Source organism: Psammomys obesus, unplaced genomic scaffold (assembly GCF_907164565.1).
Source record: "Psammomys obesus unplaced genomic scaffold, mPsaObe1.curated_primary_1811, whole genome shotgun sequence".
NCBI lineage: Eukaryota > Metazoa > Chordata > Mammalia > Rodentia > Muridae > Psammomys > Psammomys obesus.
This window is the reverse complement of record NW_026593286.1, coordinates 23,019,719-23,043,684: the sequence shown is the minus strand read 5'-3', so window position 1 is coordinate 23,043,684 and position 23,966 is coordinate 23,019,719. Positions and strand designations below refer to the sequence as shown.

General features: G+C 36.1%; 1 protein-coding gene across 3 annotated transcripts in view; it reads right to left on the bottom strand.

Annotated features, from left to right (window-relative positions):
* Erbb4 (erb-b2 receptor tyrosine kinase 4) overlaps positions 1 to 23,966 on the bottom strand; it is a 1,095,063-nt gene that overhangs the window by 225,218 nt on the left and 845,879 nt on the right. For all 3 annotated transcript variants that reach the window (XM_055616306.1, XM_055616307.1, XM_055616305.1), the window contains exons 17-18: positions 5,890 to 6,022; positions 2,359 to 2,481 (exon numbers count right to left, since the gene is read on the bottom strand). In XM_055616306.1, the coding sequence (XP_055472281.1) occupies positions 2,359 to 2,481; positions 5,890 to 6,022 (256 nt within the window). The remainder of the gene's footprint in view (positions 1 to 2,358; positions 2,482 to 5,889; positions 6,023 to 23,966) is intronic.

Sequence of the window (23,966 nt, the reverse complement as noted above, 5' to 3'; positions counted from 1 at the left end):
AGGTGTGGAACACAAGGGAAGATCTAAAAGCTTTCTATTGACTTTGCTATAATTTGGCTTCTACACCTTCATTCGTATCCATGGGTAGGAGAAGTCAACAAATTATCAGATAAATCATATGGCCAGTGACAGGCAGAAAACCTTTCTGTAGATAAAGGAAGGGATATACATAGTAAAGATGAGATTCAGAAATAGGCAGGAGCACAGTGATGATTCAATTAGTCACTTTCCATATCATTACTTAAGATAGAACTTACGATCATGTATGCATTATTCCAAATAATTTTATAAAATATTTCATTAAAAGTTGAAGTTATAGTCTATTGAACAAAATTAGATTCAATATTTAAGTATAAAATTGCATAATTGTGTCTTTTTTCCAGCACAATTTAGGTATAGATAAAGGGTAACTTCTGTCTTTTGAACTTGAAGATCAAAAGACAAAATCAGTCTAGACCAAAATCTGTGGAAATTGGACATTCAGTTAGTGGTTTAACTGAACAAAATATGCACACTATAATGACAGGGAAACTTTTACTGTTTGTTCTTAGAAAGTAGACATTTTATAAAGATGAGAATATTTTCAAATACAAGGACAGGAAAATTTATCTCTGCATTATGATTATTTAGATTTTTCTAACAAATAAATCATTTTTATGATGTTTTTGAGACACAGTTATCCCAGTTGGTCTCAAACTTTTGAGCTCAAATAATATTTGGTCTCAAATAATTTGAGCTCAGATTTCGACATTTTGGATTACAGGAATATACCCCCACATCAACTCAAATCATTGTAGGGAAAAAAAATTGAAATGTAAAATTCTTAACCTCTTATCTACCTTAATCACATATTTTGTAAAATAAAGGATACACATATCAGTTAAAATATACTGGAGCCTACTGGAGCCTACCACAGAGGACCTCTACTATACTCTACACAGCAGGGTATCAAAGCAGATGCTGAGACTCATAGCCAAACTTTGGACAGAGTGCAGGGACTCTTAAGAAAGATCGCAGAGACAGAAAGACCTTGAGGGTCAGGACCTCCACAAGGAGATAAACAGAGCCAAAAATTCTGGGCCCAGCTGTCTTTTCTGAGACTGATACTCCAACCAAGGACCATGCATGGAGATAACCTACACTCCTTGCTCAGATGTAGCCCATGGCAGCTTAGTTTCCAAATGGGTACCCTAGTAAGGGGAACAGCGGCTGTCTCTGACACGAACTCAGGGGCTGGCTCTTTGATCGCCTCCCCCTGAGTGGGGGGGCAGCCTTACCATGCCACATAGGAAGACAATGCAGCAAATCCCAATGAGACCTGATAGGCTAGGGTCAGATGGAAGACCTCTCCTATCAGTGAACTAGATGAGAGTCATGGGAGGAGAAAAGGAAGGGAGGGTAAAATTGGAAGGGGATGAGGGACGAGGATACACCTGGGATACAAAGTGAATAAATTGTAATAATAAAAAATTAAAAAAGAATAAACTAAAATAAAGAAATATACAGTAAGTTACAAAAATAAATTTTGTAAATTGTACCAATGGCTGTTACAAAATGGCTTCATCATTAACCCAGGAGAGTTTCTTAATCTTGTTATTTACTATTAACTTCCATTATTTATCACTAAAGTAAATCTCACCACAGTTAATGTTGGGTTGGCCCCTTGAATGGACTCATAATATAGCTAAATAAGTGAATATATACACAACATAAATAAATATTTCCCTTTCCAGATATATCTTTCATTGAAACTCAATGTATTACCCTTTTGCCTTCTCTTTCCTGAGTTTCTTACATGGTTAATTTTCTTTTTACATAATTGCAAAGATATTAAAAACTACAATATTAACTACTAAATCGTAGCTTAATCAGTTAGAAAGATTTTTATAGTCTTCCTATTCTACTGACATATTTGCACATTCATAAGGATTTTAATTGATTAATAAGTAGCGTACTGACAGAGACGAGATAAAAGAGCAGAAAGAAAAGCAAAGGATTGTGGGAGGTTGCCAACTAAGTTCTGGAAGCACTGAAGCAGTGACCAGGGAGAAATCCTTAAGAACTTGGGGGGAAAAAAACCAAAAATTTGCCAAAGAGAAGAAAATCTTAAGAGTCTCAAAGGGCATGAAAGAATTCCACTAGGGTGAGTCCATGCAGTACTTTCTCTAAATACTGCACTGCTTGTTCAATAAAAATTAATGAATTCCTCCGTAGAGCAACATCCCAATACTACCAAGCCTTTTCTATTTGAATATTAAAAAGAAATAACGTTGGTTAAAGTAATTACTTTGGCTATTCTATTCCAAAGCTTATAATATAACTTAAATAACTGATGTCATCGACTGTGTTTTTACTTACTTTATAAACGGTCCCAAAAGCTCCCGAGCCAAGGACTTTGACCCTCTTTAGTTCCGTTTCCTTCAAGATGCGAAGTTGAGCTTGGTTGGGTGCTGTGCCACTGGGGGTCAAGGGTTCTACCAGCTGCAAAGCAAAGGCATAACGTTGTGGTTGTGTATCTTTCATCCATCCTCAGTTTCGCTTCCTGCCCTCTGGCTCTTTTCTAACAATCTTCGTAAGAGTACACTGGCATACTTTTCTTTGACAAACACTATTTTCCTAATATCACCCACAGTCCTTTTTTTTTTTTTTTTTTTTTTTTTTTTTCTGTGAATTCAGACGTTGGGTGTGTCCCACCTACAGGCAAGTTGACTAGAAGGTATGCTTTAGTGCATAAAGAAAACAAAAGAAGACAAAACTTAAAACGAGAACTAGCACCTTATTAGCACTTAAAGCATCGCAAGCTACCACGGCCACTACCAGAAGGGAAAATATCATGATGCCAACCTTTGGCGGTGAATACACAAAAGAGACAAACTTCTTGTTGAATCTCAATTCCTACTTGAGTAGCCTGAAATTCTGCACTTGTTTTATGGACTACCAGGTGGTATCTCTTTAGCATGGTGAGTTGTGAACTCGTGTTTAAGTAGGGAGACAGATCCAGTTTGGTTCTAGACTACAAATATGCTTCGGGATACAATGGGGTAAAGTAAAAAAATGGGAATGAAGGCTTCCTAGTTCTGGCTTCTAAGAGATGCTGGATCAGTCCTGAGGTTATGCAAATAGGGTGACATCAAGAGGCCACTGTAATCATGAAGAGTCTGGTGTCAGCATCAGAACGAGGGAAGCATAAAGGTAAAAAAATATATATATATACATTGGACGTGAGATGGATATAAAAGAAAGGGGAGGGAGGGTGGGATTGGCAGGGGAGGAGGGAGGGGCTTATGGGGGGATACAAAAAAAAATAAAAAAATGAAAAAAAAAATTATTATGAAAAAAAAAATAAGTAGCTGTTAAAAAAAAAAAAAAAGGTGAGATTAGAGCCGGAAGCAGCAGGTGAAGAAGAGGTTTGAGTGTGGCCAACATGGAAAACTAGTCTGAAATTTATAGACATCATTGTAAGGCTGCTATTTAGCAGAAGAGTTTGAATGACTGAAGAAAAAAAAAATGTGTAAATGTGGGTAATTGCTGGCATAGGTGAAACAGTGTCCAAATGAGTCCCCCCTTCACCACAGTTTCCCATTCTTAAATTTCAGCTATCTGCAAATTGGAATCCATTTGAGAAATAATAAATAGAAATTTTCAGAAAAAAAAGTAATTTGTAAGCTTAAAATAATTTTCATTAAAGAAACTGATTTCTTTTTATCAACAGTAGCCGTAATAATTTATTATGTCCAGTTGAATCAAACTTTGTCAAGGTTATGCATCAGAGCAAACGTAGCACATATGAACTTTAGCCATCCTTTGGTTTTAGAATGCATCACCTTGAATCAAGGAGTCTGCTGTACTTCAGAGGATGTGGGCACCCAAAGCCTACATTCTGGGACAGCATTTTATGTTATAATTAATGCATAAATGAAGGGTAAACTGCAAGCTTTTAGAAGTTAATTTCTTTCGTTAAAAAGGACCTAAAGTTTAAACAAGCCAGCAAACGAAATGGCCTGTTTTATTCTCTGCATGAGGATATAATGGAAGGCTACTACTACTCAAGTTATCTAGAACCACCATGGTATTTCTAAGCATCTGTTTTCAAGGCTAACTGCGCGGAGGACCTCCTGCCTGTCCATTATTATCACGCTACTGTGAGCATCATGGCCTGCTAAACTGTTATAGTGGGGCTGGGTTCAGTGCATACAGAGGTAGCAAGAATCTTAGGGAAAGCACTATAAAAACTGTCAACAAAACCAGTCTGTTTCCTAACACTCTGACAACACATCCATCGTTTTATCATTTTACATTATAAAAATATACATTAGATCATTAAGAATTCCCTTCAAGTCAAGTAAAAATATCTCAGAATAAAAGCATTGAATTTCACATTGATAAACAAACAAACAACAATAAAAAACTCTCCATCAGATTGCCCTTCATGGCAAGGTCACTCTACAGGAGTTGTTTAACAGATGCTATGTATGATTTGTAATGTGTGTGTGTGCACACGCGCATGTGTGAGTGAGTCTGTGTGTGCATGCATGTGTGCTTACATGAGGTGAAATTAGTTTGTTCAGAAGACAAACTAAGATTTCTACCTTTTTTTTTTTTTTTTTTTTTTTTTTGACGAGGAGGCTACCATGTCTGTTACAGTCTTGGAATCTGCCAAGTACAAGAAGATGTCCTGCCAGTGAGCACAAGGCATCTATCTGTTTCTGCACTGGGATTATAAGCAGATACTACCACTACTGTAAGTTTTTATGTGGATTCCATGGGCTAAGTTTAAGTCCTCATGCTTATAAGGGAAACACTTTACTTACTGAGCCATCTTCCTAGGCCTATGATGAGTAACTTAAATGAACCTTCCAAAGGTTTGGTATAAATATCACCTCAAATCACATGCAGAATTGGTGAGGAGGTTTCAGCACTTTGGGAAAGAGATATGTAAGTTTGTGTATGGAACATATTTTGGTATATATCTTGGTATATACTACGTGATGATTTTCTATTTGGAACCTTCTGTGTCCTATCTATGAAAGGATGCGTATTTACATTCCCAATAGCCTTAAGAAGAAAAAAATAGTCAGATTGCCATTTGACAACAAGAAACAAAAAATACCCAGAGTGATACACAGAATTACTCTGAGTTGTTTGGGCTGCCTCAACTAGGACTGTCATGACAAAGGGGTAAGACGGGATTCAATAAAGTTCAGCTACTGCACCATCTTCTGCAATAGTTCTTTTCTTGTTTCCTGTACAAACTATCAGCTTCATGCTAAAGAACTCAGTGTGGTAATATTTACACGAAATGGTGAAAATGTATGGATGATTTTAAAGCCTCAAGTGTAATACACAATATTAAATACATCTCATAAATTGTGTTAGAAATCTCATGTTATTACAGATCTAAACTTTAGCCTGAATACCCAGCTTTTCACTTCAGGTGTAATTAATAATTGGCTGCCAATTTAATAATACTAATTAAAAGGCATATAGTTTATACTTTTGAACAGGGAATTTCTATTTATTTCTCACCTATTCCTAGTTCTGTCTTTGAGATGGCTTCTCCTCAGACGCCTGCTGGGTATATGGTTGCTAAGATATCTTACTCAGGATGGGAATCTTCAGACCCCAAATAAATCTACTTTAAAAATTTTAACAGAATAATTTCTTGGACACAGTACAATCCATTATTCTCAAGCTCTGATGCTAATACTTTAACTACTTTTATAGTATATTCTTTTATATAAAAGAATATTTTATAATATATTCTTTGTACAAAAGTGTAACATACAAACTCACCATAAGTTAAACCACATTTCAATTGCTTTACAAAATAGAATATCATCCAGAAATTAAAGAAAGCCCTCAAATGCAAAACAATTGTGAATATGTTACCTCTGTCTCCAGGAATCTCCTCAAGGCTCGTTTCTTTTTGATGCTCTTCCTTCTGACATAAACTGCAAATGTCAAAGCCATGATGACCAGGATGAAGAGCCCGCCAATGACTCCTGCTGCAATCAGTGGAGTTCTGCCAACCAGAATAGAAAGTAAAGATAAAGCGTGTAGACGGAAAGGCAGAGGGAGAGGAAAGAGCAGCTGTATGAGGCATTTTCCACACTTCATGAATCTAGCCATTTCAAAGAAAAGCAAATAAAAACCCACCAGGGCTGTAATAAAGCCTTTCCCATTGTAAACAGCAGGCTTTGTTTTGTTTTGTTTTGTTTTTTTAATAGCAAACCATGCACATACAATTAATCTTTGGAGAGGACCAACTGTAGCATGCCATTTGGTGAAAACAAATTGGAAAACTGGATAAGGAATGGAGGACACACGCTAAGACAGTGGAATGGGGTATTTATAATTATTTCACTATTTTTCATAATGTAAATGAAGACACATTTTAATAAACTGCTTTCAGAGTATAATTGTCTTTCAAGAAGGCTACCTTAACAGTGGCACTATTGACCTCTTGGGCTATTTATAAATGCGCTGTTGAGGTTAGTTCATTTTCAGTATTCAGTAGCATCCCTAGTCTCTGCTCCTAGACAACAGCAGCAACATTCCCTTCTTCGGCTACAGTATCCCTAGATGCTGCCAAAGATCTACTGATATCACCTATGCTTGAGAACTTCTTATCTAAAGTGAAAGCGTATATATAAATCATCACATCTCTGGAATACCAGAGTATCAGTAATGAGTTGTTTATTATCACAGCACTTTGAAACTCTGATAAGGATGATGCAGGTTGAATAATGGGAAGGAGAAAAAACACTGGTTCAGAATTTGTGGGAATGATGCCGACAGGGGTGTACATTTTATAATTTCAAGTGTGGCTAAGTGCCACATGCTCATAAATTTTCTGTACAAAAAATATTTCATCTAAACATATAAACAATGTGGAGAAGAGATTTTATAAAAGATTAAAGATTTTCACTCTTTAAGTGTTCTTCCAATGTCTTTTAGCAAAGACAGAGCTTTGAAGTTTATTACTTCTTGCTGTTTTCTAAAATAAAAAAAAATTCTTAGTGGAAAAATTCATTCCTTATATAAAGCATATCTATGAACGTTAGGTGGTCAGAGTTTTGAAAAGCATTAATTTCATATGGCATATCAAATAACCCAGATAGAAATATGATATTGCCGAAAAAATATTTGACTAAAAAGCCATAATAGATGCCAAAGAATGATTTCCTTTATTCCCTTGCCTTCTGTAACAGATCATTTTATATTACATAGCCCTTCTTTCCCAAGAACCTATTCCATACAGATATATTCTCTAAAAGAATTTCTTATGCTTGCAAAAATAAACTTTAGCTTAAAGACAGACAAGAAATAACAATAGTAGATGTCATAAATCAGGCCCTGAAAGTCTAAAGCCCTCATGAAAAAAAAAAAGCTGTGTAACTACTTCCACAAATAATCATGTCTTTGGACGATTATGACTGCTCTACTGTCATATGAAACTGCAGAAAACTTTAAAAAGTTGTCCATCCTAAAGGTTGCTTCTTGACAGCTCAAGCCATGCTGAAATGTAACTATAATTCAACTAGATTTTCCTAAGTGCAATTTCCTAAAGGTATAAAAGTCTCTACTGAGAAAATTAAACTACAGCAGAGACACAAACTTATCATTTCGATGTGTTTTTGTATGCCCAGCAACATATTTTAACATGTCAGTTAAATACATATTTTAGGAAATGTCTTGAAATCTTAAACCAACACATACTTTTCTACTCTACTGCTTCATATACTCATTATGAAGGACTTCTACATTGTCGTTGTACACGTTAAATAATGCAGGAATCATTTTTTGTTTGTTGACTGCATTTTAGGGAGGATGTCTTTGCACAGAGCAGCACAGACCCTTTTCCTGTCATCTTATTACAGTACACAATAACAGTCAGGCCCTGCTAGTCCAAGTGAGACACACAGACTCAGCGGGATGTATTTTCTGTTTTTCTAAATGGTGTTTCCTTTTCATATTTTCACACAACAGTCCCTTTCCTTGATATGTGTTTCTTCACTGTTTTCTCATCTCACCATCAGGCAAAAATATTAGAGGAGCAACAACAAAAAGCCTGAGAAAGGAAGGACTACAATTCCTACACTGAAAGCCACACAGTAATGTTTGGTTGAACATTTCACAGGGGCTGAATCTATATCTATATTTGCTATATCTATATTTGTATCAGTATCTATATCGATATATCTATCTATATCTAATCTTTCTATCTATGTATATGGCAACTAATAAACACAATCCTTTTTACATATATCTCACCACTGCCAATCTTTTTATGTTAATATATTTTTATTATTATCATTTATTACAATTTATTCAATTTGTATTCTGGCTGTGGCCCCCTTCCTTGTCTCCTCCCAATCCTACCCTTCCTCCCTCTTCTCCCCCTATGGCCTCCTTAGTCCAATGATAGGGAGGTCCTCCACCCCTTCTATTCGACCCTAGTCTATCAGGTCCCATCAGGACTAGCTGCATAGTCTTCCCCTGTGGTATGGCAAGGCTGCAGCTCCTAGGGGGAGATAATCGGAGAACCTGTCACTGAGTTCATGCCAGAGACAGCTCCTGTTCCCCTTGCTAAGGACCCCACTTGGAGACTGAGTCTATGGGCTACATCTGAGCAGGGTTTTTATATCCTCTCCATGCATGGTCCTTGGTTGGAGTATCAGCCTCTGCAGGGCTCTGTTGGTCTCCTTTTGGACCTCCTATCCCCTCAAGGTCTTTTTATCTCCCCCTTCTTTTATAAGATTCCTTGCACTCTGCCCAAAGTTTGGCTGTGAGTCTTGGCCTCTGCTTTGATAACCCCATCAGTAAGGTCTTTCAGAGGCTGTCTGTGCTGAGCTCCTTTCCTGTTCCCTGTCTTCTCCCGATTTCAATGTCTATTGCATTTGTCCTTCTGAATGAAGATTGAACATCTTGCCTGGGATCTTCCTTGTTGTTTAGCTTCTTTAGGAGTATAGATTTTAGTATATTTGTCCTACATTATATGGCTAATTTCCACTTATGAATGAGTATATATACCATGTATGTTTTTCTGCTTCTGGGTTACCTCCCTGCCAATGTTAATAACTCCCAGTAATTTGTGCATAAGCAATAGAGGCATTTGTTTATCCAAAGAGTAATGACCTAACAATATTGTTTTTGTTTTTAAGACAAGATCTCACTATGTAGCCTAGGAAGTGGTTTGGAACTTATGATTCCCTTGCCTTAGCATCTTGAGGGCTGGGATTATAGTTGTGAACCACCATCCATGACTAATCTTTACTCTTTATGAGGTCCTTTCAAAACAGAATAGAACTGGCTGAATCACTTATTTAAATTCCTACATCTCTCTATAGGATCTATTACTATTGCAAGACAAGCTGACACCAAGAGATTTCTTCCTGAGTGTCTGATGCATCTCTAAGTAGCTCAGATAAGACACTGTTGAGATCAAGAGGGTCAAACCGTAAGAGAGCTGCAATTATTCTGCAATTCCTTATCTGGAACAGTAGTTTTGATTTGTTTTGGGGTGTCCATTAAAAATGACTGGCAATCTCAAGTGTATAAAAGAGTAATACAGGTGCCAAGTTCAAACTCGGTGTAAAAGGAAGCAATCAATTGATAGCTTAACTTATGCTGTGATTTGGAAATAGTATAATGAAATGCAAGTTCACTCTGCTACTCATGAAGCTATCACAAGAATTCTGAACCACAAACGAATTTTGGTAGTTTACTTAAAATCCTATGGTTTAATTTTAATAATTTTATTTAGAAGTACAGAAAAAATGAAGAATATTTATTGCTTTGAATGTAATTACCTTATAGAAAGCAGTATCTCCCTAAACTAAGCTACTTGCATTTTAAATATCATTATTGTCCAATATCATATCTGAATCAAGTATCTCTCATATATAAGGAAATATGTTAGAAGATTTATAAAACTTTATATAAACATCCATATTATTTTCCTGTTTTATCTTTTTATTTTATGGCATCAAATCATTAAAATATATAGCAAAGTTAGTATGCCCTATGACTAAAAGTCAAGTATTTATAATTTGTTATACCTCTAGCATTTAATATTAATGAAAAGCTACTCTTCAAAAGTGAAAAGTGCTTGTGTTTTTGGTTTTTTTGTTTGTTTGTTTGTTTTTTGTTTTTTCTAATTGACAAAACTATCAGCACAAACCGTGATAAATCCATGAGATATTTTAAAGTCCAAACAAGTTGAACAACAAATAAAATTTTAATAAAATTTATAATATAGGATGTTTTTCTCATTTTTGAATAAACCACACTCCAATTTAGAAAAAAACAAACAACACACAGTATTTTAATATTCATTGATGCTGTAGTTTGAAATTGGTGGCAGGGACTTCTGCTTTTAGAAGATTAACTAAATAATTTAGAAGTTAAACTAATTAATTAGGAAACAATTCTTCAGAATTTCTTTTATCAGACTGTAACTGCTTCGCTGTTTATTTACAGGCATTAAAGATTAAAAGTGAAAAGATGTGTCCTGATGCATTTTAAGGAGATTTAAAAAAACTGTATAGCCTGATAAACTCCACAAGGTTTATGTCTTCTATAGAAACACAGGTTTCAAAATTTCGAATTCTCAATTATAACACAATAGTGTAACTACATTATGTTGTTAAGTTTTTCATGTCTGTGAGTTTTTTCCCCCCATCATCATGCTATCACTGGATTTAAGAGCCAACAGATTCTCTTGGGTATTATAAGGCATGCAGTGTCATGGACAATTATCCAATCACAAACAGTCAAATGCAATGAGACTGTAAAGACTGTCTTTCTGCACCCCTGGGATAAGACAGAAACTTAGTGCAATGGAAACCCTCAGGAATCTTTGAAGTAAGACTCCTAGCAATGGGGGATATGGAGCCTGAAGTGGCCATCTCCTGTAACCCGGCAACACTTCCAGCAGAGGAACTGAGACACCGACCCAGCCACAAAATCTTTGACCTGTCTACAGGATGTGCTGGGGTAAAGGTAGAGTAGAAATTGTGGAAATGGCCAAATAACGATTGGTCCAGCTTGGGACCCATGCCATGAGAAGTAACCCACCCCTGGACACTGTCTGAAGGATGAGGACCCAGAAGCTGGATAGCCTAGAGAACTGGGTAGAGCCAAAGTAAATAGACAGGCAAAGTAAATAGATAGATAGATAGATAGATAGATAGATAGATAGATAGATAGATAGATCCAATGAAATGATTCCTAATGATATTCTGCTATACTCATATATTGGTGTCATCAGAGCGGCTTCCCCCAGAAACTGATGGGAACAGATGCAGAGACTCACAACCAAATGTTAGATGGAGCTTGGGAAATCCTATAGAAGAAGGTGAGGAAGGAATGTAGGAGCCAGAGGGGTCAAAGACTCCAAATGAAAAGCCATTGAATCACCTAACCTGGGCTCATGAGGGTCGCAGAGACTGAACCACCAACCAGGGAGCTGCATGGGACTGACCTAGGTCGTCTGCAGGTATGTTATCTATCGTTGTGTAACTTGGTCTTCCTTTGAGACTCCTCACAGTGGGAGCAGAGGCTGTCTATGACTCTGTTGATTGCTTTTGGGATCCTTTCCTCTCCTGAGTTGTTTCGTCTAGCCTTAATATGAGAGGAGATGTCTAGCCTTACTGCAACTTAATACGCCATGGCTGATTGATATCCATTGGAGGCCTGCTCTTTTTTAAAAGAAAAATGGAGGAGGAATTTGGAGAAAATGGAACTGGTTGATTCTTTCCCGCCCGTTCTAGAAGAAGAGGAGGGAAGAAAAGTGCAGTTGGGAATAACTCAAATATTAATTGGCTCTTAAGCATCACCTTTAAATTAAAGAAATTTTGACACATTATAGATTTTTCATCTTAAATCTCAAGTGTGAATTTCCTAATTAAAAGTTTCTCCTTATGGGCTAATATCCAGAATATATAAAGAACTTAAACACCAACAAACCAAGTAATCCAATTAAAAAATGGGGTACAGAGCTAAACAGAGAATTCTCAAAAGAGGAAGAGTGAATGGCAGAGAAATACTTAAAAATGTTCAACATCCTTATTCATCAGTGAGATGCAAATCAAAACAACCCTGAGGTTTTACCTTACACCTGTCAGAATAGCTAAGATCAAAAACTCAATTGACAACAAATGATGGTAGGAGTGTACACTTGTACAAACACTTTGGAAATCAATCTGGCACTCTCTCAGAAAATTGGGAATAGTGCTACCTCAAGATCCAGTTATACCACTCCTAGGCATATATCCAAAATATGATCAAGTGCTCAACAAGGACACTGTCTGTAGCAGCTTTATTCATAATTGCCAGAAGCTGGAAATGATCTATATGTCCCTCAACAGAGCAGAGAAATGGATACAGAAGTTGTGGTAGACTTACATAATGGAATACTATTTAACCATTAAAAACAAGAAAAATATTAACTTTGCAGGAAAATGATGGGAACTAGAAAGGATCATCTTGAGTGAGGTAACCCAGAAGCAGAAAAACACACATGGTATAAACTCACTCATTAGTGGATATTATCCATATAATATAGGATAAACTAAAATCTATACTCCTAAAGAAGCTAAACAACAAGGAAGACCCCAGGGAAGATGCTCAATCCTGATTCAGAAGGACAAATGTGATAGACATTGAAATCGGGAGAAGACAGGGAGCAGGATAGGAGCCGACCACAAAGGACTTCTGAAAGACTACTGATTGAGGAATCAAATCAGAGGCAGAGACCCATAACCAAACTTTGGGCAAAGTGCAGGGAATCTTATGAAAGAAGGGGGAGATAGAAAGACCTGGAGGGGACAGGAACTCCGAAAGGAGACCAACAGAGCCAAAACAAAACAAACAAACAAACAAAAAAACCTGAGCTCTGGCTGCCCTGAAGAGACTGATACCCAACCAAAGACTATGCATGGAGAGGACCTAAAACCCCGCATAGATATAGCCCATAGACTCAGTCTCCAAGTGGGGTCCTTAGTAAGGGGCAGAGTGACTTTCTCTGGCATGAACTCAGTGACAGGCTCTCTGACACCACGCCACAGAGGAAGACAATGCAACCAGTCCTTATGAGACCTGATAGGCGAGGTTCAAACAGAAGGGGAAGAGGACCTCTTCTATCAGTGGACTAGGGGAAAGGCATGGGGGAGAAGGGTGAGATTGGGAGGGGATGAGGGAGTAGGCCACAGAAGGGATTATTTCTTTATTATTACTATTACAATTTATTCACTTTGCATCCTGGATATACCCCCTTCCCTCATCCCCCTCCAATCCCACCCTCCCTCACTCTTTCCCCACTATGTCCCTCCCCTAGTACACTGATAGGGGAGGTCCTCCTCCCCTACTATCTGACTCTAGACTATCAGGTCTCATCAGGACTGTAAATTAAGAAAAGTGTACTTTTTTAAAAAAGACAGATGCATTCAGTGTGATGGTTAACTCCAGCTACTGGAGTGTCTATTAGATGTTTCCAGAAAGAATTAAGAGAGGGAGGGAGCTTTTCTTTAAATGTGTTCCACAGCATCTATGGTAGGGGTCCTAGACTGAATTAAAAGGAAAAAGAAAGCCAGAAGAACACCAGAGTCTTCCTTTCTCTGTTTTTTGATAAATACAGTTGTGAGATATTCTCTTTACGCCTTTCCCAACATATGGCCAATACTCCAAAACTATAAGCTGAAATAAATCCTTCCTTGCTTAAATTCAATTCTGTGAGGTAACATGTCACAGTAAAATGAGGAAAGTGGGTAATACAGCACAGTGTCTACTGTATCGCTACTTTGTTCAATCTTTACTACCATAGTTCATATTTGAAACAAGAGACCTTGAATCACTAAGAAAGAGACATTGATATCCCCCAGAGGCACTTTAAGGGTTACTGCCTCAGGCTGGGAGAGCTACATTAAGACAGCATTTTCTCGCTCTCGAATTATGCTTATTCTGACCTAGAATTCCACCTGCTCTATAAAAATGACACATTTTTCTTTTCGAGCAAATGAAAATGATCTGGGTCAGACTACAAGGCTGACTTCAGTTGACAGTGACAGTTTGTACTTGACAAAATGTAGGTTTTACATCATGTCTCCGTCCTTTGATTACTGATCAAAATTTCTTGAGTACATTTAAAATATGAAGCAGTACTTAAGCAAAAGCACAGCCTCTCTCTTACGGTGCAAGTTTGAATGTTTTTCGCTTTGTCTTCACACCACTGAATTTTCATTTTTCAATATGTAAATGTCATATTTTATTCAGTAAAAGTGTCACAAAAGTGTTCTAGCAATGACTTTAATATTGAGCCTATATGTAATATAACATGTCCTTATAGTTCTAAGATTCAGTTTCTGAGAAAATTTCCCAATAGTTTCATGGTAGTTATTTCCTTTTTCTGACAGGCAATATTCATATCTTTGTGAATATGTATTTATTTGTCAAACTATTTGAGAAATATAAATTTGCATGTTTGGATTTGATGCAAATAATTTCATGGCTAAGGACAATAACATGAGATTATATGACAAATCTATATATTTTTAACCTATGAATATTCACAGCATTGAAAGGGAACTCGACAAGAAAGGAGGTTCTTTAAGGCAACCAGGTGAATATTTCATGCTTAGACTTATTTCATCACAGTTTAACCCTATAAAAATTACCATAAATGTCAACATTGATAGAGTTTCTATTATTTTATATTCCATTACCTAGATTATGTCTACATAGGAATGGCTCTAGTTACAAAACCCAGACATTATAAACATTTAATTGTAAAACATCTTTAGCATTCACTTTTACTGTATCCTATTATCTTCTCACCAAATGGGAAAAATCATCTGAAGAAATATGACAAAGAGTAAAAACGGAGTCTATAGTTCTTTGCAACTTTAGCCACAATGCCTGTCAATATTGTTCAAAATGCTAAAGAATTTCTTAGTTCTCCAACAGTGCAAGTGGTAGACATGGCTCTATAAAGGATTGTGGTAAAAGGTTACATGTCCTTGATCCCTTCTCCCTGGTGGGCGAGCTAGCCAGCCCACAGAGGAAGAGGATCCAGGCAGTCCTGATGGGACCTGATAGGCTAGGATCAGACAGTAGAGAAGAGGATGTTCTATATCAGTGGACTAGGGAAGAGGGATTGGAGAGGATGAGGGAGGGAGGATGGGACCAGGAGGAGCTACAAGTGTGATACTATAGAGTGAATAAACTATAAATAATAGTAATTTTCCTTTACTCAATCTTTTATGTATTATAATTTAAACATTATATTTAAATTATATATTTAAATAATATATTAAATATAATGACTGATTATATTCTAGGGGTACATTGTCTATGTCCCAAGGTATCAAAGCAAGGCAGAATAGAAAGAAATATATACTCAACAAAAAGAGAGACAGCCAAAGATGGCTGAAATTCCAAGCTGGATTAAGTCTCAGGCTGGTTATCACTGACATGCAGAAATTAATCAGAGGAAGAAGGTTTTTCTTTTTTTTTTTTTTTTCTAAACCTATGGATCTGAGGTTCCAAACTATATAAATATACTTATCAGTTTTTTTTCTGTTTACAGACTTTTGTGTATGCTTTTATCAATTTTAGACATTAATTAATTCCATTTTTGATGAAGCATTTCACTACTTAGCCTTAGGTGTCCTTTAACTTGCTACGTAGATCAGAATGTTCTAGAAATCACCAAGATTTCTGGGCCTCCGTCTGGCAGGTGCTAGAACTGGAGGCATGCACCACCCTGACTGGTTCCATACATTTGTTTTGAATTCAAGACCGAAGCTGTGTTAACCTAATTAGTCAATTCCCCTCTTAGAAAGAGTTAAAGATAATTTCATTCCAGATGCAGGTGTTTCTGCTCTTTCCTCAAGGATGTTCTTGCATATTTTGAGGCGGTAAGGCCATCCATGATTGGGAGAATTTAGTTTAGTGTTTAAATAACAACTGAGAAAGTAAAATATTAAAATTTTGTAAAAGATCACTTCAATTTTCATGATAATTTAGTAATTGCTATAAGAACATCTTAGGTATCTGATACAGTGGGGGAACATTTCAATGATTGACTATCATTTTATTGTCAGCTTTATGATCTAATAATCACTGTTTTGCATTATAGTTACAAGAATGCTCTCTTTAGACCTTATCTATATTTGTATATAGTCATAAACCAAACTTATTTTAGGTATTTAATTAATTAGTTAATTAATTAAATTTATTCTTGAATTTTCTCTTATTTCCATATCATTCTAAGTTTCATGAGATTAGGGACCATATTTTTCTTTTTTATTAGGAATCGCTACGCCTCATAGAAATAGCATCTAAAATGGTTCAGAGAAATATTTAATAAATGAATCAAGGTTATAGTTTAACTGATGCTCTATTTATGAAAACTCAACTCTTTCCCTTAGTATAACTGAAGTATTTGGAACAATTATGGAAATAGGAAACTGGACTCTGCATTTTCTTTGAACTAATATGACTTGATTTGTTCACTTTACTTCCATCCTGTTACTTCTTGAGAAAATTCTGATCACAATTTTAGACAATATTTCCAATATTTCTGCTCTGATTGAGGCTATAAATGCACCTTTACGTCAAATCAAGCAGCTTCGTCCCTGAAATATGCCCTTATCAATCTATGGGAAGGTTTGATGTATGTTGTCATCATCATCTCTCTCTTTCTCTCTAAATAGTATTGCACTCCATCACATCCATACTTTAGAAGGTCCTCTATTTTCTTAGCCATTTTCATCCATTTTTTCCTAGTTATTTGCCCTCTTCTAGCCTCTAAAGGCACCAGAAATGTTTATTGTACACAAACATCACACAGGCAAACATCATAGAATTAGGAAAAATACATCTTTTTAAAAGGAGTAGAGAAGTAATAATTACACTTGTAAACTACTGAATTAATGCTTTGACAAATATTTAACATTTTATTCAAATTAATCAAATTATCTAACTTGGCAAAATATGAATATCCATTTTTTTCTATGTTCTAGGCCCACAGTAGACTGGTAGTAACTCAAGGAGGAAATGAGAGGGTGAGGCTGTTTCTGTCTACTCTATTTACAAACCTCCCACAGAGGGCTTGGAACGGAGACAAAAAAACCTTCTCTCACAAATGGTTTTGGTCATTGTACCCAACTTTAAATATCATTTTCACCATAGAATAAATTACTCTTTATATTTTTAGGGGAGGTTTATTATGACTAGCTTCACAAAACACATCTTGAAGTGTTTAATAACAATGCTGAGTAATACAACACTCCTTAACATATACAAACATCCACCCCCTAATTAGAACACATTCCTAATTAAGGGGAAACTTTTTTTAAAAAATAATGCTTAGAAGATGCCGTTATTTCCCAGATGCTCTTAATGCAGATTCACAGCCTCCAGATAATGTGAAAGGAAAAAAGAAAGTCGAACCTAAACTAATTCAAACAGCACTGCAATAATATAATATCAAGACAACTTCACATTTTGCCTGAAACCATTTCATTTACATGGAAAAGAAATCATTACTATGAAAGAAAACTCGACATCTCCATGAAACATCCTCTTCCTAGCTAGAATATTAATTTTTCAATCTGTTCTTTCTCTATTATTTTTCTATTATTGAAATTATGTGTAGCGTTAACATTCAGCTCTTTGTAAATGTATGGATTGCTTATGGGCATACAGAAGAGGATGTTTGAAATCTTTGTTTAGTAAATGGCCATTAAGGAAATAATCTAAATGTAATATGGAGTAAAGTGAGCATTTTCTTTCACATTTCATAAGTGATACACATCTCCATACTTTCTTCTGATTTTTAAAAAAGATTGGATTACTTTATGCTTCCATCTGGAACATTATCTGGGCTGGTGGATCATCTGTACTTATTGGCGGCATTTAAGGCTATGGAGAATTTTAGTCTTTTAATGATAACAGAAATGAAAGCAAAAGACAGAAGTGGATGAGCTCTAACTTCATCTCTGTGCTGTTATTTGTTAGAGCATCAACAAGGTTTCTTGAGTACATTTTAGGACCACTAAGTGTATTCAGACTTAGATATTTGAAATTAACCCCAAACAAAAAAATCTAAAGAACAAAAGTCTAACTTTTAGGTGGTGTGCCATGGACATGTCTTGAAAAAAAAATTGTGTAGTTTTAATTATCAAGTAATGTTAGCACAATGATAATATAATAATTTAAAAGGAGAGAGGAAGAGATATAGACTAGAGAGGAAAAGATGAGAGAAGAGAGACAGGAAAGGAGGGAGAGATGACGAAGTGGGAGAGAGAGACACACACACACACAGAGAATGAGAAAAAACTGCCCTCCCAAGCAATCCCCTCCTTTGACCTGACCCTCTCCAAGTCCTCCTCCCTTCCACCTGATCCTAGTCTATCAGGTCTCATCAGGACTGGCTGCATTGTCTTCCTCTGTGGACTGGTAAGGCTGCTTCACCATCAGGAAGAGATGATCAAAGAGCCAGCCACTGAGTTCATGTCCAAGACAGTCCCTTTTCCCCTTACTAGGGAACCCACTTGGATACTGAGCTGCCATGGGCTACATCTGAGCAGCAGTTCTAGGTTATAACTATTGATATGAAAGTTTAAGAGCAGTATAAAGTTATGTGAATAAAGTAAGAAGTCAAGTGTGTATGCGTAAAGTATACTCCCAAATGTATAAACCACCATAGCTTTCTACTATACATGGGCTTTAGTGTATAATTAATGTGAGCAAAGTCTTAGATCCTAGGTGGATACTGGCATATCCACAACGTACTGAGCATTCATTACTCCTGTAGTTTTCAGTATCATTTAGAATTACATTGAAGACAAGAATTTATGTTTTGAAACACAAGGATAAAAACATGACAAGGGCCTTTAATCACCATGAAGATGAAATCCACCTTGATTTGCTTCAATTTTCTGAAAGAGTTATGTAGAAAAAGTGTTAAGACAAGCACTATTGTTAGAGTATAAATTTAATTATGTCTGTGCAATCAAAATTTGAGTAAATTTTATCTATGAGAGATTCCATGCTATAATTTATTATATGTGAAAATTTAAAAATTAAGAAAAATCCCTTCCAATTTACTGATTTTTTTTTTTAATATTCTGCACTTGTGCGATCACGCAGTTGCTGATGTTCAGGTGGTGGTGCAATTTATAGTAATTGGTATATGTTAGCGTCTTGCAATTAACATGGCAGGTATCAGAATCTGCTAATTTCTCTGAATACATACAGGGTGCTGACAGATCCTGATTATATGTTGAAGAGGCTTCTAATTTAATGAGTTCAGAGCCAGTGAAAGTGCAAGGTGTTATCTTCTTTAAGAAAAATCAAATAGATGACCTTCAAGTTGGATGCATGTTGGGAATACATATTTCAAATTACTGATAATTTGTAAATTAATGTCAGATTGATTTAAATACAAAATAAGCACAGTTTATATTTGAATTTAGTTTCCCAGATAATTCCTCCAGATAATACATTCCCTCAAAAGTATCCCCTTTTTTTTCCGGTGAGATGGCTGCAGACAGAGCATGAGTCAGAGGATGAAGCGTTACAAACGAAACCCCGAGGAGTTGTCTATACGATCTGTGTGCCTACAGGCACTTCCTTACCTTTATTTTCTCCTGAAGAAACAGTGAATGTGGGCATCTTTTCATCTACATAGCCAGCGCTTCCTCATTTGCTTAACGTCTTAATGTGTGGCTTTTTTTTATATAGATGCTCGCAATGCTCAGTGTTCATTCTGTTTTATGCTGCCAAACTTTTGCTTCTCTGAGATCTTCCAAAGCACCTTTAAATTTCATACATCTTCAGATGCCTTTTTCCTAATGCTTTCTCTCTTCTCTAGGGCCACTTTTCTCTTTTCCTTCACATTCAAATTTCTCAGAAGATATAAACAATTGGTTCTTTTTATTTCTATATTTCTTACTCACTTCTGTTTTTATGTCTACCTATGGAAACATGTTGGATCATTTCATTATGTTTTCCACTTAACATCTTCTGAAGGTGTCAAAGTAACTGCATGTTTAAAATTCCACACTAAGCTCAGAAAGTATCTTGGTGAATGCTACTCCACCCATTAAGTTTTGTAAGGCAGAAAACCAGAATTAATTATTTACATTTTCCTTCTTAAGTCTTCTAATCCAGCTGAGAACTGAACCTGGCAGTTTTACGTTGTGAATTTTGGTTGAATTTCCTTACTTCTCTCTATCCATCCACATTCCATGCTTGTAGGTTCCTGCTTATTCATTCTCATTGCGCCTATCTAATGTACTAATAACACTAAATAATTATATCCCACTAAATAATCAGTGCTGCCTGTGGAATGTTGATTTATCGTGCTTGACTTTAGCACATTCTCTGCTCTTACATTTTCTCTATTAACAACATAATGATTTTATTTGTTTTCTTTCTCCCTTACAAATCAACTCTACCCCCATTTCTCAATTTTCAATGACCCTTTGATTTCATTCACGACATCACTATCTATTATACACTCATGACTCCTTTCGCCTTGCTTACATATTCACCTGGCAAACTTCAAACATAGGTAAACCAAACTTTCAAAATACCCAGGTGTATAATAAAGCAATCAAAACCTGGCTAAAAAAAAACAAAATAATTAACCAGAATAATTTTCATTTGTGAGTAAATCACTCGAACATACCTACCAGCATAAGATACAATTGTGATTTTAGAGTAGTATGCCTTTCTGGATAAGTTCAATGTATTTTTCTTTGAATTTATGTACCAATTTCTTCCATTCTGCTCTAAAGTGTTCAACTTAGCTAATAATCAATACAAGATGAAATCATGTCTCTTTGTCAGGATCATCATTAACTTTCCTGCATCTTTAGCTCTGTGCAGTTCTTGGACTTAAAGTGAATGAATGGTCCCTAACCTCTGCAGCCAAATTCCCTACTTTGAAATGAGCATTCCTCCCCATCAGTTGTCTAAGAAAGGTTTCATCTGAGTTTGTTTTCTCTCTCTCGAAATAATAATTTCCAAGCTGGGCACAGTGGGACCCACACCTGTAATCCCAGGACTCTTGGAGGCAGAGGCAGGTGGATCTCTGTGAGTTCAAGGCCAGTCTGGTGTACAAAGCGAGTCCAGGACAGCCAGGGCTACACAGAGAAACCCTGTCTCAAAAAACAAAACCAAAGAAAAAATTCTTTCCTCCTAATAATTCCTATCAGTCTTCATATTCTATTTATTGTGTTCTCCAATTTAAACACTCTCTCACACACACATACTTTCACACACTCATTTGCACACACATACACACACACACACACACACACACACACACACTCCTTGTGTCTTGTTTCTTGTAGAGCAAACATGTTGAGTGTTTTTCTAAATCCAAGATGATCTTCATCTTCATTTGTGGTGTTTTTGTGTTTGTTTGTTTTATTTTTCTGTTTTTTTTTGTTTGTTTGTTTGTTTGTTTTTTGTGAGACAAGATTTCTCTGTGTAACCATGGCTGTCCTGGAACTTGCTCTGTAGACAAGGCTGGCCTCAAACTCACAGAGATCCTCAGATTTCTGCCCCCAATTGCTGGGATTAAAGGCGTGTGCCACCACTACCCAGCTCTATTTGTGTCTTGTCTCCACAACATACTTAGTTTTAACTCTATCACTTAAAAAAGACAAAAAAACCCTATTTTTAATTTTTTTAATTTTTAAAAATATCAAAATCCCAAATAAAATGGCTAACATCTGCTTTCAAGGCATTAAAATTTGTCTCACTCTCCATCCTTCCATAAATATATATTTTTATTCTGCTTCCAGAATGTCATTCTTGAATGCTTTTTTCTGCCGTTGTCACTCTTTTTCTCTTCGTTTTTACTTTACGGTATTTTTGTTTGCTTGTTTTCCTCCTTATATGATAGGAAGGCTTATGGTTCACTTTTCATATGCAAAACGTGATTGACTGTTACTTATATTTTAATATAACTCATATTTCATAGCCTCTAATGAGTTCCAGAATATATGTTATAGATAATAGTAAGGCAATATTGAGACTGAGAGACAAAAAGTGAACTTAAAAAGGCTATAAAATGCATTGTCACCCTCTTTACATTGCAGCACTTACATGAGAAGCAGTTTGGGAGAGAGGAAGAAGTGTGTTCCTTTAGTTTGACATCTGAATTCCTATTCTACAACTACTAGCCAGGTGAAAATTTTGAAAATTGTTTTTATTACCCTACTCCCTTAATTATAAAATGGTAATGGCAGTAGTGAAACCTTTCTTTTTTATTAATTACACTTTATTCATTTTGTATCCCCCCATAAGCCCCTCCCTCCTCCCCTTCCGATCCCACCCTCCCTCCCCAAGTCCACTGATAGGGGAGGTTCTCCTCTCCTTTCTGATCTTAGTCTATCAGTTCTCATCAAAAGTGACTGCATTGTCCTCTACCATGGCCTGGTAAGGCTGCTCCCCCCTCAGGGGGAGGTGATCAAAGAGCAGGCCAATCAGATTATGTCAGAGGCAGTCCCTCTTCCCATTACTATGTAACCCATGTGGACACTGAACTGCCATGGGATACATCTGTGCAGGGGTTCTAGGTTGTCTCCATGAATAGTCCTTGGTTGGAGTATGAAACCTTTTATTACATATATAATCTGAAGACTGAAATAAGAAGATTTGTTTACTCAAAAGTAAACTTTGTATTGTAAAAGATTTTTGTTGTTTTATTTTTACTCTGCTGAAAGTATTTATAATCATTATTCTATAAATGACTCAAGCATATGGAATCCATTATTCTGAGCAGCAGAACAGAATGTCATAAAAATTACAATGACTACAAGCGTTCAGAGTCTATAAAAGGTACACATCCCATTCCTTATCATTCGTTCTTTAGTACTGAGTTACCACGAAATTAAACCACTTTATGTTTAAGAGTGGATGGTAGCCGAGAATAAAATTTCACTGGTAAATCAAACTGCTCACTGTTAATTAGCTCCTGCTTACATACATTATGTGCAAAAATAATTGTATGTTTATAAAAGAATGATTAGTTAGGGAACATGCTGAGGTAATAAGAAAAAAACACATGAGGAGAGCACTTTACGCTAATATCTAGACATGGTTTTATGTAACCGTATCACAGAGGGGGTTTCAGTTAATTAGATTCTCTTAGTTAAATAGGAAATATGGAAAATATTTTCTTAGGGCTTAGAACAATGCATGTCTACGTTATATGAATGAATAACTCTGATTCTTCTATTATTATGAAGTAGGCACAAAAATAGAAACTTTGACCTACACGTAAGAAATAGTCCTATTTAATTATTGGCCATCTATGGGATACCTAAATTGAATAATGTTTCATTATCAATATTGAGAATAAAGTATAATTTTATGAAGATAAATACAATGTAATCCCAATTCTGAGTTATTTTCTATTTTCAAATCAGATAAGCTGGGGCTTATAAATGCAGGTCCAAGTTATCATATGTTAATTTTGTAAAAGTTCATTAGAGTTGGTTCAGAGACAAACATATAAGTAAACTTAATGGGTCTAGGAAGACAGGTGTTTCTCTTGCATCTGTTTGACTCATCCCATCTGTAACCTATTGCAGCTGATGAAATAAACCTTTCTGTGAAAAAGCTTGTCATCTGCTTTTCTTATTGTGGGTAAACCATAATCCAGAATAAGGATTAAATTATGGTTTCATGAGGATTGGTGTAGAGCAGCAGAATTCAATACCTATATGTCACAATTTAAACAACTTAAATATTTTAATTAACACCATGTATCAAAAATTAATATGTAGCCTGGCTAAATTACTAATGCTCCTTTCACAACCCCCTTTTCAGAGAACTTTCTTAGAACTTGGTTGCGTCAGGAACCACAGAGCTTCTCTATCGCTTTTAATTACTTTGGAAGTTGCAAGTACTCACTGAGCACATGCGGCAATGGGCTACTCTGT